A 15,580-nucleotide genomic window follows, 5' to 3' on the forward strand; every position below is an offset into this window, starting at 1 on the left:
TCAATATAATATATCAGCTAATGCCCATATGCTTTGGCATTCTCGGATTACAATCCGCATTCTATAGTAATAAACTTTCCCTTTATACACCGGTACTCGTACCAATGTCTGTCACAAACAATTCTTAACACATCACATACAAACAATTAATCACATTGCCTTTTATTACCCCTTTTTCATCTTTAGAATTAATCAATGTGGACAAGTCAACCCATCACCAAGTCTCATTACCCCCAACATATATTACAAGGAAATACATGAATTTCATACACTTAACAAGGGTTTAGAAATCCTCTTGCCTCAAATAGTCGAACAATCACTTTGGAACTTGAATCTTCCCTTTTGCTGGACTTCCAAATCAATACAATCTATTCAAATAGATAACCATAGTAAGATTTCGAAACTAACAACACCCATATTACTATAGGTCTAGCATAGACCCAAAATCTCATACAAACCTAAAATCAAGTTCCTAAATTTTGATGTCGATTCTCATGTTTTTTTCAAATTTCAAGGCTAGGGTTAAGTTCCAATATATCAAACCTTGAATCATAATGTAATAATCTTAAGAAAATTCTTAACGGAAATTTGGATAATAAATTACCAAGATAATATGTTAATTCACCATAACTACCAATTGGAAAACTGAAACCCTTTTGAACTAATCCACTCACACTTATTACCTATCTCCCAATTCACTATCTCATAGATAATAGCAAAAAAGATAAACCCATAATTAATTATTGTCTCATAGGAGCCTAACAGGAACTTCAACCTACGCGAACAACATACATATACTAGTAATAGCCATTCCTACCAACCAATCATAATCACCGCAAGTGCTACTAGGTAATGATTACCAATTCACAATTTTCTTTTCATCAAACAGAAACCTTACCTCAATTATCCATGATGCCTTTGGTAAATGTGTGCCCGCTGCAACAGTTTTCCTCTTTTCGTTCATGCTTTGACTCTCAAAAATGCCAGCCTCATTTAACTCTAATTTACTCGTATATATGGGCCAAATGGTACTGAATATTCAATAACTCATGGACTTGGCCCATTAATTATTAACTAAAATACTGATCTGAAATTATCCACTAATTAAATAATAATAGATACTCAGATACTTCAAAATTTCCAACCAACTTCACACGCTAATTATATATGATTCGGGTCAACTATCGAGAGGGGTAAAACGATAATTTTATATAAAGAAAAATCCAAAAATGACCTTTTGGGTCATTACAAATATAGGAAAAATTTAATTTACATTTCTTGATTTAGTAAGATGGACAACTAATACGAGACAATCAATTTTAATATAATGATCAACTAATATAAGACTAAGAAAGTAATAGAAAGTTCTCACAATATAATGATCAACTAATATTGGACGGGAACCGAGGAAATTGTAAAAAGTTTTGCGAAGATAAAAGATTGTCAATAAAAATCAGATTTTTACTTAACAGTACTAGGCTACTTCTTGGAATTCTTTGGGATGCTTCTCAAATTTCAGCTGGCTATCAGAAACCTGACTCTGCACTTGTATAATGACTGGAGAGACCCCATCAAAGTTTCTTCAGAGAAAAGGTGAAAAGAAGTTCTAAAAGGTGGAAAATGAAAACACATGGAGGGAGAGGCATTGGCTGGCTGACACAAAAAAGAACCCTACGACAAATACACAACAACTTTTAAAAACTACGGGGCATAAAATTCAAAATAGTTATATATTCATATCTCAATTCAAAGTAATTCAAGAAACACTCATTCTCTCAAAAAAAAAAAGTTGCAGCTCACACCTCCTTTCGTTAAATACAAAATCAGGATCATATACATTGTATAGGTATCATTAAGGTTTCTTGTTCAGAAATTGTTCATTAATCAATGATACTACAATAAAAAGGAGCTAATAGTACTATTGCTCCCTGTCATTGTAAGAAGGAATTAAGTTGTGGCGTTCAATCTTTAGCTTGAATTGAACATTATCATATCATGTTATAACATATGTGTATGTTTGAAGTTTCAATCTGTTATATATGTGAGTCAATTTCGCGTACATTGGGGTTCAGTTACATACATCTAATGCCAGTTTAACGCTCCTTAGAATGATAGCTAGCTTTTCACTTGGCTCGAATCAAAGAATATCAGTTGAAATTTATTCATTGAGAGGTACAAACATTTACAGAGAACTCCACAACTTGAAGAATCAGTAACCAAAGAATACAGAATCGTTAACTTAGAACCAAGTGAATTTTCCATCAACAGGCACATAGGGGACCAAAAAAATTCCTCCAGGCATTTTCCAAGAAAGTTAACTTGTAGGTATCTATGCACCCCTTATGCTTGAATGATCCGATAAATGAGAGAAGGATCGATTCATGTTGTTCATCGGAAGAGAGTCTGCGAATGCTTTAGTAAAGTATTCAGAGGCTTGTTTTGAGCTTTACACAACAAGTTCCTCACACCTGCAGTCACCTAATGAATAGTCCAAAATCCAAAGTCAGAAAATGAACTAATACCATCATGCATATAGTAAAGAGTTAACGAAAAATCAACCTTTCCCAAACTTTGTTTTGCATAAGGAACAGTTCTTTGATATCCAATAGCACTTGTCGATGGAGGAGATTTCCGGCTTGTTTCTTCTCTGCACGGAAATTTCCCTCTGCTACTACTCCTTGTTGTTATTGAGGAAGGACTACTCTGCCACTTATCGATCGGAGAAGTTGGAATATTATGCTGATAAGAAACAAAAAAAATAACCTCATAAGTTTTATTTTCTTGATCACATAAAAGGTCGTGTATTTAATTTGATCAATATTCATGCATACCACTTGACTTCTACTTCTTGTAGTAATGCTGGATGTGCCTTGACAGTTCCCAATTGGCAAATCTGGTAGACTTGATTCCTAACAGTAGAAATGAATCGCGATTAAGCAAAATATAATCAAACTTGGAAATGGTTTTGCCACGATAAGATAAGTTACAAAACATACAAGAAATAGAACTGTTGCACAATGTTTTAGGACTTCCAAATTCATCCGAACATCGTCTAAGCTCCTGCCATTCACGTTAAACAATCCAAATTAGGATCCATTTTCATGATTTTTTTACCATAAAGTTTAAGCTTTTGAGTCTAACCTGTGTTTTTGCACCCCGAGATCAAAGTAAGCTGCTAACGAAGCCATCTACAATAACGAATAATTTAAGAAGCAATAGTCAAAATTGAACTTTATATTGAGTGAAATGTACATGGTATACCTTCATGTTTCCAGCTCTTTTACCAAATTTCTCAGATAAAACACCTAAGGAATCGATAATTCCAACAGGCACAGGTGCAGGGCAACCAATTTCAGCGAAAGCAGCCTTAATACGAACACAATCGAATCTCTGTATATTATGACCTGCCCAAATCCTACCATCCAAAATGTTGAAGATCTTTTGTGCAACTTGTTCAAATGAAGGTGCATCAGCAACTGCTTTTCGCGTAATACCATCGACTCTCCCTGACTTTAATCCAACAACTGACAAGTCCCCTGGCCTAATAAGGGTGCAGTAGCTCTCAAGTTCAACAAGCTTTCTTGAACAAACTACCATTGCACCAAACTCCAACACCCAAAATTTCTGTCCAGGTTTCGATGGAACGTTTGTTTCCAAGTCGAAAAACACAATCTCTGAGGACCTTTTGTTGATTGAAATGTTAGGAGTTGCCATTTTTTTTTCCTTTTAGGGGTTCAACAAGTTGTAAGATAGTTTGTTATTTGATGAAGTGATGGAAATGATGGTCCATTTGTGTTATATATATATGGAAAAAAATCAAAGAATGTAAAGATTGAAGAATATTCTTTCATGTGTATGAGAGACATTAATTGGTAGATTGTATTGTAAATCAAGTTAGACTATGTTTTGGTGTTTGTACAAAGTTGTCCTTAGCTTCTACTTGATGATATCCTTTTAAAGGGAATTCCAGTTAGATAGGTAACATTCCCTCTCCTACTCTCAATGGTATTGTCAACCTGATATTGGTTGGATAAATTATCTTCGTTTGTTACGTATTATTTCATAATGTATCGTATCGTATTGTTAATTTCACACTTGTTATTTTATTCTTAATGAGAAGTTTAATTTCATCGTCACACAAATGTTATGGCATGTTTAAGATCATAAGTTTCAACAATTTTATAGCCACACACAAATGTTATGTCATGTTTTATATCACAAATTTCAAAAATCTTCATTTCTTTATTAAACTTTTCATCAGTTCAAACTATGTCACATCAATTGAAACGCGGAAGAAGTATTATAAAGAAAGTACAACTTTATAAAAGTAGTCCTAAAAAGTTAAAAATATTAGTTAGGCTAAATAAGTTTTAACTCGAGAAAGTACAACTTTACATTGGACTCAAGATGAACATAATAAGAATAGAAAGATTACACGTTTTGAATAGTAATATAAAAAAACATGCAATTACTATTGCCTTTTTGGGGTTTAAAAATATTAAAATACGTTTTTATTTTATTTTATTAATTAATGAGAAATTGAAACAAAAGGAAGTCCAACAAGATAAGTAATTCCCTGTTCCCTTACGTTAGTTAACAGAAAATGTTGGCAACACATGCTCACAAGTCACATGGTACCATATCACACGTTAACTCTTTTTTGATCCGTTAAATTATGTATAAATTTTTCATAATTCATAAAACTACTTCCTTTAACGAAATATGAGATATAATAAATAAATTCATCAAAATATGAAATATAATAAATTATATCTACCAAATGATATGTTGTCAATTGAACTTCCATGTTACACCACCAAGGTTGTGGGATTGAATAGGATTTGTCAATTCTTAAAGAAAGGTCTCAAGTTCGAGTCTTATGAATTAAAAAAAACTAGTAAATAGAGGTGGAGTCAAAAAACACTTTTCATATAGTTTTTGAATATCTAACATTTTATTTTAAATCATCAAATTAATGTAATCTAATTTAGCTTTGAAAATTAGTCAATTTGACTTTCGAAAAGCACAACGTAACAACTACAAAGGAACAAAGGGAGTACTATATATATAGAAAGAGAATTGTTCTCGAAGTTAGTGGGTGCACGTGATCCCTTCCTCACCACGTCGGTACGCCTCTGCTGGTAAGGAACCTTCGGGCATATCTAACACGTTTAAGGGCGAGAACATTTTTTCCAATTACTTACAAAGGGCATAGTTAAGTACAAATTAATAGTTGAGGGGTAAAATTGTGACTAATTCTACATCACTAACTGGTAATTTTAGAGATAAATGTCACTCAATTATTTTCATTTTCAATCATCAGCCAAGAAATTGCACACAAATTTAACAATTTCAGTGTACATATAATGAGAGAACATGGAGGGTTGGGTCAGACTACACATTATTTATGCATGTTTGGTTGTAGCAGAACCCAAATAAGCAAACATTACTGATGCATGTTTTACACTGGAACAGGAGGTTTGAGAGTAATCAATGCTTTCTTGATTCTCTCCACAGCTGCCTGCAAGGTCGAAAGCGATGCTGCATAGGAGATACGGATACATGTGTCATCCCCAAATGCATCCCCGGGGACAAGCGCAACCTGTTTAAGGTAAGAGTATGGCACATGCATTAGGGCATGGAGAAAAGAAATGAGTGGCAAGGAGCAGGGGCAGAGCTAGAACTTTTTGAGAATGAATTCATAAAAAGTAAAAAGAAGAGGGGGGGAGTAGCAGGTAAAGTTGCTGCCATGTGACCAGGAGGACACGGGTTCAAGCGTTGAAAACAGCCTCTTGCAAAAATGCAAGGTAAGGCTGCATACAATAGGCCCTCATGGTCGGGCGCTTCCCCGGACCCTGTGCATAGCGGGAGCTATTAGTGCACTGGGCAGCCCCCCTTTATTCAAAAAAGTAGAAAGATTATCTCTCTAGCGAGAATCGAATCTGCAACAATGGGCTAAACATTAAGACCTTCAGCTGCTGAGCTAAAGTTCATATTATGTTAAGGGGATTCAAAGCTTAATATCTATACACTCATAAATGAATTGACCTTATATACACAGTGTAACTTTCTAACGATGAACCCGTAGTTCTGCCCCTAGCAAGGACCTAATGCACAGCTGTCAGATTTTTCTAGAATTGTCTTTCTGGATTTTGACCAGATTATATTTGCCTAACAATCTAGAATGACATAGTTAAGATGGAAAGCTTTTCTGCAGAATCCACAAGTTAGATGCTCAAGTAGATACGCTCACATGGTCAGTATTAAGAGTTGTTTGAAAGCTGCAGTATCCATATTTTCTGAATAAAGGTCAAGAGACTGTATCCTTGAAATTATTTTTAGTGCAAGCAACTTTGGTCCTTTAGGTAACTAAACTTCCTGCACATCTGTCATTTTGTAATTATGCTTATTAAAGTTCAAAAAATGAAGAATCTTACTTGAGATTTATCCAGTAAATATCGGCAAAGAGATTCTGAGTTGTTGACGGTGCCAAATCCATCAACCTCTACTCCGTAATAAGAGCTTAAATCAATAAATAAATAAAATGCTCCCTGCAAAAGAAAACAGGAAGTTTGGGCTCAATTTATCAGGGGTAAGAGTGCAAAAAGGAAATAAGTGAGCAGAGTCTACAACTGCTCGATGCACATAATCCTGTTTCTCTACTTTTCAAGTCCTCCATCAAGAAACTTTACTATTAAGTACACTCATAATTCATACAACTGGACTGTTACCCGAGGCTCTGAAATTTTGACACTATCAATTTCCCCGAAGCTCTTGACAAGGAAATCTCGCCGCTCACGAAATGCTTTTAACATAGTTGCAACTGCTTCTCCACCAGCATAGCCCAGTCCCAGAGCAGCCACACCTGCCTTTTGGGAGATGCTACTTGCACCTGATGTGAACTGCAACAGCAGAGAAATAGATTTAAAAGTGAACTCTCACATAGGGGGAAATAGACACTGGATAATATGAAGACTGTTATTTAGACAGTGAACACGTCTTTTACTATTTTCCATGGGTCTATAGTGAATAGGTTAAAATTCTGCCCAAATAAAAGACCACATTCAATGAAAGTACTTCAATGGACACATTAAACACACCCCAATACATATGGTCGGATGAAAACTGGTTTTGTCAATCATGTTAAACAAAATCCATTAATGAAACTCAGTTTCCAGACCAGTTAACTTGTTAATAAGAGTTCCGAAGGTAAAATACCACATTCATTTAAGTCGATAAACTTATTAAGAACAAAAGATATTACCTGGCTCTGTAACTTATTACATGCAGAAATAAAGTGTTTAGGACCAGCAATATAGCCAAGTCTCCAACCAGTCATTGCAAAGGCCTACAAGAATGCATATATTATAAGGCACACCTCCAGATATATATTCCAATATATGTAAAAGAAATAGTCATTGCCAAGGAAGAACTAAGGAATTATAATTTTCATACAATAAGAGCTGCATTACCTTAGAGAAACCATTTACAGTGAGAGTCCTATCCCACATACCAGGCAAAGATGCAAAGCTGGTATGAGTTGCTGGTGCATAAATAATGTGTTCGTAAATTTCATCTGATATAACCTGCAGACCAGAAAGCATTTTTTGTGGGGCGGGAAGGGGGTAGTTCAGATTCAAAGAACAGATTGGGATCATATTCAGGACGAGTTAGATATGATGAACCTACAAGAAGCCTCGGATGCCTAGCCACAATCTCAGCAATCTCCTCAAGCAATTTCCGAGGGTAAACAGACCCTGTTGGGTTGGATGGAGAACAAAGAATCAGAACTCTTGACTTTGCAGTCAGTTTAGATTCAAGAAGCTTTGGATCTAATAGAAAATCTTCAGATATGCTGGTCGGAAGAATCACAGGCGTTGCATCTGCCATCCTTGCCATTTCAGGGTAACTCACCCAATAGGGAGCTGGAATAAGAACCTGTGCCGTGTATGTGGGTTAATAAGCCAACAAACTTCAGAAGTGAAGTACTTATATCTCAGAGCTAACAAACAATCTTCAGTACATAAACTGTCACTATGGCAATACTAATTGAGTGATTTCTATTGTAAAATTCCACTGCTTAACATCCATATTCAAGGAGGAAAAACTAAAGAGTATCAAACCTTATCCCCTGCATCTGATACTTTAAGATAGAGAGAAGACAAACGGTAGATACTTCACCAAAATGAAAGTTCTCTTTTCAGGGGGAAGGGGAGGAATGCAGCAAACTGATTTAAGTAATGGTACTATAACATTATATTTCCCGTCACAATTAAACCAGCTATAGTATTTTTCTACCAAGAGATTAAACAATAGAGAAAAGGTGAAATATGCTGGCACTTCCTTTAGTGAAAACAAAATAACTCTTTTGAGTTAAAATTTTGTATCCAAACAATGAGTGCAGCAATCAAAAGAAAAATAGGCGTTTAAAATATCAAACAGTTATCAACTTTTTAAGTCATTCACCACAAAAGTGAAATTGTGGGAAGACCCGTTATAACAAAAAAATTATAAAGAAGACATGTTATAATAATTCAACATGGAAATGACAATTATGTGGAAAGTTAATAAACCTTGGATGTGTAGAGTTACCTCATCCCCTGGAGAACAAACTGCAAGCACTGCCTGAACACTACTTTGTTTTGCCCCATTGCTTACCACAATCTGATCAGGAGTGTATGATAGCCCGTTCTCCTCTACATCAAGAAATTAGATCAGAAAAGTAAATAGAAACAAAAAACTGTGTAATGAACATAAACTAGAGAAATTAGTACCTTTTAATTTATGACAAATAGCCAATCGAAGTTCCATTGTACCTGCATTTGGTGTATACCTGGTATGACCTTCACGAATTGCATTTATGCCAGCCTGAATAAGTGAGACTAATTTAGTAAATAGAGAAAAGAGTAGAACATTGATTTCCTCAGAATAGGTACAGATCAGGTTACGTGATTACGAAATATTACCTCTGCAATTGGGGCTGGAGTATCAAAATCAGGTTCACCAGCTGCTAATCTAATAACAGGTACACCAGCTTGCACGAGGGCAGTTGCCTGATCAGTTATAGCAACCGTTTTTGAAGGCTTTACTGAATTTACCCTGGGGCTGAGAGAGAGATCAACCTCAACTCTGTCCATGTTCTGTGCTATGACAACTGAACCTGTTCCACGTGAGTATAGCTGTCTCTTTGACCCTGAAGATCTGCCAGACATATATAAACAAATATTCTGATTCAGCAAAAACATATAGGAGGATTATTTTTTTACAGAATGCTTACAATGGTTCAATGACACGTCCCTATGTCATGTTATTAGAGAACAGCAAATATAGGAAAGTCCATGTTTTTATGTCTTTGTCAGAGAGAGGATAAAAACAGTGAAAAGATTTCTCCTCAAGCTCGTGTTACCTTTCTATAAAAATGATATCTCTTCAAGCTCTCTTTCTTTCCTTTTCCCCTTTCTTTTCTTGACTGGTAATAATAAGTTCAAATAATAAAAGTAGCAAATCGCATTTACATGTTCATTCACACATTTCAATATTACAACTTTTCTCACTTACGGTTAAAAGGTTAACCTTCTTGGGATGGCCTAGAGTGAAAATCAGGTAATACACCAAAATTGACAGGGAGACACTATCTTTGCAATTGGAAACATTTTATAAGCAGAACCAGGGTAAGCTAAAGATTGAATGTCAAAAAAAAAAAAAAACTAACACAATAGATTAGAAAAACAATAGTGAGAGAACAAAAGGAAAAGAGAAGGCTTGTCGTCCCCAATAAATAAGAAGAAAGATGAAAGATTACACATACGTCACCATCATTAAATAATGGTTAATTGGTTATACTTGCAATTCTTTATCAAAAAATAATCATACTTAAGATCTTTACCAAAAAAGGATTATACTTAAGGTTCTTTATCAGAAAATGATTATGCTTAAGATTCTTTATCAAAAAATGATTATGCTAAGATTCTTTATCAAAATATGATTGTACTTAAGATTCTAGCAGTGGCTCTCTCTGTAGCATTATCTTCTTTCTTAGCCACTAACTATTAATTAGAAAACTAATAACAGTGATGACATTAATTAGTTTTGTGGCCCAAGGTTTCATAGAGTGTCAATTACTATAAGAGTTTTTGACCAAAATCATCCCTATTATTTCACCCTAACTTCCATTACATCCTTATGCTATCCTACTTAACCAGCAACATCCTTAAAGTTTTCCAAACTTCACCAAAATCATCCTTCTGTTAACTTTTCCTTCCTTTTCTAACAGACCCTTCTTTTGTCATGTGACCTCATACTTTTTTTCCCTTATTAATTTCATACAAGCTAGCTCTTTAAAGAGCAGAAACAATTAACGGTGATTGACATAAAAATCAATAACAATATAAAATTTTCTTCACCAATTTTTTTCACTCTTAGCATTTTCTCTCCACCAAGACTAATTCCTCTATGCTACAACTCTGCAGCAAATGCTGGAGTGCTGCACGAATCTTTTTAAGTACCCTCCTAGTTTAGTTTTCATGATCATCCATTCTCTTTTCTTTTCATACACTATGGATATTTCTACCTCCAGCCACAGATCTTTAAACAACGTCGGAATAGATCCTCTAGTCGGAGAACCAGCTTAATTACTTTGCGAATCCTGTGATACAAATTTCTTCCCAGAAAAGTCAAGACGATACATAGACTCCAACTCCGAAGCAATTGACGTCATTTTGGGGATTAAACACTTTTAAAAAGAGATGAATACAAGATTAAAACTTTTAAAACCCCAGTATGATATCCACATGTGCAAAGTATACAAGTAGCTATCAGGAGTCATAAGAAACTAGGCAATTCTTGTGTATCGGGATTCTGCTATCTCATCTATCTTTCTGCTGTCCTCTCTATTTCATTCAAACTTTGTTCTACTGTTTCATTGCTATTAGTGGCTTGTAATTCTGTTTAGTTAAAGCTAATATAATCAGTTAGTTTATTGATTTGTCTGGGTTATTACACATTGACTCCAACTCCGAAGCAATTGACGTCATTTTGGGGATTGAACACACTTTTAAAAAGTGTATATGAATACAAAATTAAAAAATTTGAACCAACCCCAGTATGATATCTACAAGTTCAAAGTATATAACCTTCTAACTGTGACTTCCTATCCCCTTCCTCCTCCCTAAAGATCGAACCTCTACTGCATAAAAATCGAAACTTTCACCTTCCCAAGCATTTTCTCAAGTCCAAAAAACATACTAACAATAAGATTCCTCTAACTAAACAAAAACTAAATCCACCAACTTTAATATTTTGTTAACAATTCAAAATTCTTTGAGGTAATTACAATTAACAACCAAAAAAACAAAATTACCTGAGAGAGAGACCTTGGAGGGTTGAAGAGAAGGTGATTGATCTGGGGTTGAGTGAATCTGAATGAAGTCCAGAAATGGTGGGTCTTGAACCAATTCTTGATGAACCCAGTAGAGAAGAAGATGAAGCAGCAGTCATTTGGTGGGTTCTATAAGCAATTTCAAAGTTGGGTTTTCAAGTGGACGATGGAACTTCATTTGAGCGATGGAATAAATATTTTTTTATATAGAGAAATGGAAGAGGGTTGGTAAGATTAGAAGAAGAAGCCTAATTGTTGTTGGAGGCTGCTTTGCTCTTCTTGGTTGGTGAAGTAGTTGTTTTTTTTCTTTTCTTATTGGCTTTTTTTTGTTTTTTTTTAAATATGTATGGTTAGTTTAAATATAATATTTATTTTAATGATTTTTTAAATTTTATTATATCGTACCGTTTAAATTTATTATTAGGTAACAATAAAAAAACTCATTTTATGTAACGATCGATTGGGTGTGATCGCGTTGCTACATTAATATTTTCTTCTCATTTTGTATTTAATTACTATTGTTTAATAATTATTTCATCTTTTACTTTACATTTTCATAGCAGATCTATCTCGTACCCTACTTTTCTTATAGCTTTATCATTCAAATTATAAATGTGTGGCATTATATAACGACAAAGAACGATACAATTTATCCAAACACTATAGTAATAATACAACATAATACGATACATTATAAACCAATACATAATTAGCTAGGATAAGTTTTTTTATTTTATAAAAAAAAAATAGCTAGGACAACAAGTGTGCTTGAGTTGTGTACTTGTGTGCTTGTAAGTCAAGGATATGGGAAACCATTCTAGTACTTTCTTTGTTTTACTTTCCTTTTTGATATTTTACGTAGTTAAAAACTATTTGAAATGTAGTATAAATCATAATTAACAACATAAAATGTTCGATTATATATATTTAAAAATTACGTTAAAAATACTATAAATCGGAATAATTAACAGCTTAAAATGTTTTTAAAATATCTCAAAAATTTGGTTGACTCTCGCAATTCTACCAATGCTACGTAAACTGAGATAAGAGAAAAAATAAATATTATTTGAAAACTACATAAAGAGTACTATAAATCACAATAATTAACAATTTAAAAACGTATAAAAAAAATTGATTGGATCTCTAAATTTCATCTGTGCCACGTAAACTGAAACAAGAGAGTAACACATATTATTTAAAAATGACGTAAATATTATTACAATCAATAACTTCAAAAAATATATAAAAAGTTTAATCGACTCTCCAAATTTCATAGGTATCGCACAAATTGGCACTTTAATCTATTCAATAATTTATTTTTAGCCTTGAAAATAAATTTTGTTAAAAGGACAATATCAAATTCAAAATCCATCGTCAGTTGATACAGTACTCAAATACTAATTTGTTCTTTGTAATTATCAAAAAATTTAAGTTTCAACATAGCAACCAAAGCCATACTTAATCAATCGGCGTTAGTTGTAGACAACTAGATTTGGAAGTGTGATTTCCACAATATTTGCTTTGTATATTCAATAGTCAAATCTAGAGTTCTAATGTATCATTAATTAGTAGTAGTATTTTAAATTATTTGAAATTAGTACATTATAGTTTTCTTCTTTCTTTTTTCTTGATATACACGTAGGTTAGAGGTTAGCATATTTTTATTTATTTATTATTTACCAAAAAAAATTCTCAAAATTAGTACATTTTTATCTTTATTTAGTAACATTTTCAATTGAAGATATGCAGAAATCCTCAAATCTTACAAGTAGTAGTTAAAAATAGATATATATTTGTTTGGAATTTATATTGTTTTGTCGAATTATGTATTCTCATTTAAATTGAACATCATCTTAAAACGATATCTTCAAAAAACATACATAAGTAACCCTTAGAAATAGAAAAAAACACGGTCACTATCATCATCAATTACTTTTGTGATTTATTGTAAGTTGAACTAACTTGAAATTTTGGGTGAATGAATCAAGTAAAATTCAATATTACAATATTTTTTAAAACTAAATCAACTTTGCTAAAGAATTTGATTATGTACATTTTAACTTTTAAAATGACATAATATATCAATACAAAGATTCTGAACATCATCACTCTAATAAGTACTATTATAAGTGTATCAATAGAAATCTTACATTATAAAATTTAATAACCAAAATAAAATCGAATTGCGTCTCTACATCAGCATTGTTTGATCATAGATTTTTTTTTTTTTGTTTTTTCTTTGAATTTTATTCTGAAAATTTATTTGGACATAAAATTGTGTAAATTTTTAGAAATTCAAAAAAGTTCAAAAAAATATTTTCACAGTTTTCACTTCAAATAACTCACAAAAATAATTTCAATTTATATTAATGTCCAAACACAATTCCAATTCCTAAATATCAGATTATTAGGGGACAGATCATATTAAATAAGAAAGTATATAAAAGAATTCAATATTAGTCTTTACCATAATTTAGCTAGAAGTGTATTTTATTAAATTAACTTTGTTAATGATTATTTTGAAATTTTAAATTTGACTATTATTTAAGAGAAATATTTAATACTAAGAATAGTATGAGATTTTTTTCTTCTTAATTTTAAAAAATAAAATAAAATAAATTAAGAAGCCAAGTAAATAAAATAGAGAAAACAAAAAGTATTCTACACCAAAATAGAATAAATATCTAACTAAAAAAGTTTTTATGAAAATTGAAAGCAAATTAGTTTGGACCTTTTCTCAACCCCACGTTGCCATTAGTGAAAAGGGAAAAGAGCACGTAGATACAGTTTAAAGTAGTGTATTAACACTCTGTTTGGATCATTGTTACTCATTGTTTTATAATGTATTGTATTGTACTTTATTGTAATGTATTGTATTGTAGATACAATGTTTGGCTAGACTGTATTGTTTGTTGTTGTTTAATAACATTTTAATTGTTTGGTTTGATTGTATCGTATTGTATTGTAATTTATAAATTTACTAAAATATCCTTAATTATTTTAGGGCAGGAGGTTTGACTAGAATTAAATAATATAAGATAAAGGGTTAAATAGTATTTTGAAATATTATATAAAGATATAATTGGAAAAAGAAATTAAGTAACAATGGGAACACACCAAATCGGTTGTTCCATTTTTTCATTGTTACGTAACAACGAAATTTAACAATACAATACAATACATTTTAAGTAACAATCAAAACAAACATTATAGGTATAGTAACGATACAATACAATACAATGGGTAATAATGATTCAAACATAGTGTAAAAGGAAGAGGCATGAGGTGAGGCGAGACGTTTTATACAGCATGGGATGAGGCATAAGTCTTGAGACACGAACATAAATTTTATAGATCTACATGACATACATTTTATGTATGTTCAATTTTATAATTTTTTTACTAAGATATACAAAAGTAAAACTTTCAATAGTTCTAAAAATAAATTTTAAGAAATCATCATTAATATAAAAAAAAATATATATTATAATCATCTAGGACATATACCTTATAAATCCACGCCTTCAATTTGCACTAAGGGTGGGCATGGTATAGTGGTATTTGAAAGTTTTGATATCGTAATTTTGGTATTCGATTTTTAAAACATTATAACATTACCATACCAATTTAATTCGGTATGATTCGATATATTGAAATTTGATTTCGGTATTCTACAGTATGGTAAATCGGTAACAATAATTTGTTCAAATTTGACTAATATATACTCCTGTAATAAAGTATTATGACTTCGACAACTAAAAAAAGGTTCCAATTGTATCATACTAACACATTAGACGTGTATATATATATATATATATATATATATATAAACAACTCTTTAGTTAATTAAGGACAATTCAAATACATTTCAATCAAAATAGAGTAGTCAAAGTTTTAACTTCTAAACATTTAGTTTATACTAATACTAGGTTGCATATTTGTTAGTGTGTGTGTGTGTATATATATATATATATTATTTATGTAACTATATACTTCGGTATACACTACTAAAAAAACAGTGAATACCGACCTCAAATGGAAGTCGGTAATTTCCGACCTCCGGAGATCGATATTGTTAAAAAGAATAAAAATTAAATTTGTTTTAAGAAAACCGATTACAAGGAGTTGGTTTTTATGCAAAATAAAGCGGGAAAACCAAATACCGACCTCTGGAGGTCGGAATTTTTCCCGAAAAATGAATTA

General features: G+C 32.3%; 2 protein-coding genes across 2 annotated transcripts; both read right to left on the reverse strand.

Moving 5' to 3' along the window:
- Positions 1–2,038: 2,038 nt before the first annotated feature.
- On the reverse strand, positions 2,039–3,786 carry LOC102600911 (protein NEN4). The gene is made up of 6 exons (XM_006366419.2): positions 3,262–3,786; positions 3,142–3,188; positions 2,997–3,060; positions 2,832–2,909; positions 2,560–2,739; positions 2,039–2,478 (listed from the first exon to the last, which is right to left on the reverse strand). Exons 1-6 carry the CDS (start codon positions 3,712–3,714, stop codon positions 2,389–2,391), a joined length of 912 nt encoding a protein of 303 aa, XP_006366481.1. The 5' UTR covers positions 3,715–3,786; the 3' UTR covers positions 2,039–2,388.
- A 1,488-nt stretch (positions 3,787–5,274) lies between these two features.
- On the reverse strand, positions 5,275–11,653 carry LOC102601259 (bifunctional aspartate aminotransferase and glutamate/aspartate-prephenate aminotransferase). The gene is made up of 10 exons (XM_006366420.2): positions 11,360–11,653; positions 8,967–9,201; positions 8,775–8,868; positions 8,593–8,696; positions 7,690–7,938; positions 7,473–7,586; positions 7,265–7,348; positions 6,732–6,902; positions 6,438–6,551; positions 5,275–5,602 (listed from the first exon to the last, which is right to left on the reverse strand). The coding sequence occupies exons 1-10, from the start codon at positions 11,494–11,496 to the stop codon at positions 5,462–5,464; spliced, it is 1,443 nt and encodes a 480-aa protein (XP_006366482.1). The 5' UTR covers positions 11,497–11,653; the 3' UTR covers positions 5,275–5,461.
- Between the last annotated feature and the right edge of the window lie 3,927 nt (positions 11,654–15,580).

This window comes from Solanum tuberosum, unplaced genomic scaffold, assembly GCF_000226075.1.
Source record: "Solanum tuberosum cultivar DM 1-3 516 R44 unplaced genomic scaffold, SolTub_3.0 scf00639, whole genome shotgun sequence".
In the NCBI taxonomy this organism is placed as follows: Eukaryota; Viridiplantae; Streptophyta; class Magnoliopsida; order Solanales; family Solanaceae; genus Solanum; species Solanum tuberosum.

Excerpts from the sequence above, each read along its gene's own strand:
- LOC102601259 (XM_006366420.2), bottom strand. The coding sequence starts at position 11,496 with ATGACTGCTGCTTCATCTTCTTCTCTACTGGGTTCATCAAGAATTGGT. Across the intron at positions 6,903-7,264 it reads GTAATAAGTTACAGAGCCAG|TTCACATCAGGTGCAAGTAG; the intron begins GTAATATCTTTT and ends CTGCTGTTGCAG. Across the intron at positions 5,603-6,437 it reads ATTTACTGGATAAATCTCAA|GTTGCGCTTGTCCCCGGGGA; the intron begins GTAAGATTCTTC and ends TACCTTAAACAG.
- LOC102600911 (XM_006366419.2), bottom strand. The coding sequence starts at position 3,714 with ATGGCAACTCCTAACATTTCAATCAACAAAAGGTCCTCAGAGATTGTG. Across the intron at positions 3,189-3,261 it reads AAAGAGCTGGAAACATGAAG|ATGGCTTCGTTAGCAGCTTA; the intron begins GTATACCATGTA and ends TCGTTATTGTAG. Across the intron at positions 2,479-2,559 it reads CAAAACAAAGTTTGGGAAAG|GTGACTGCAGGTGTGAGGAA; the intron begins GTTGATTTTTCG and ends ACTATTCATTAG.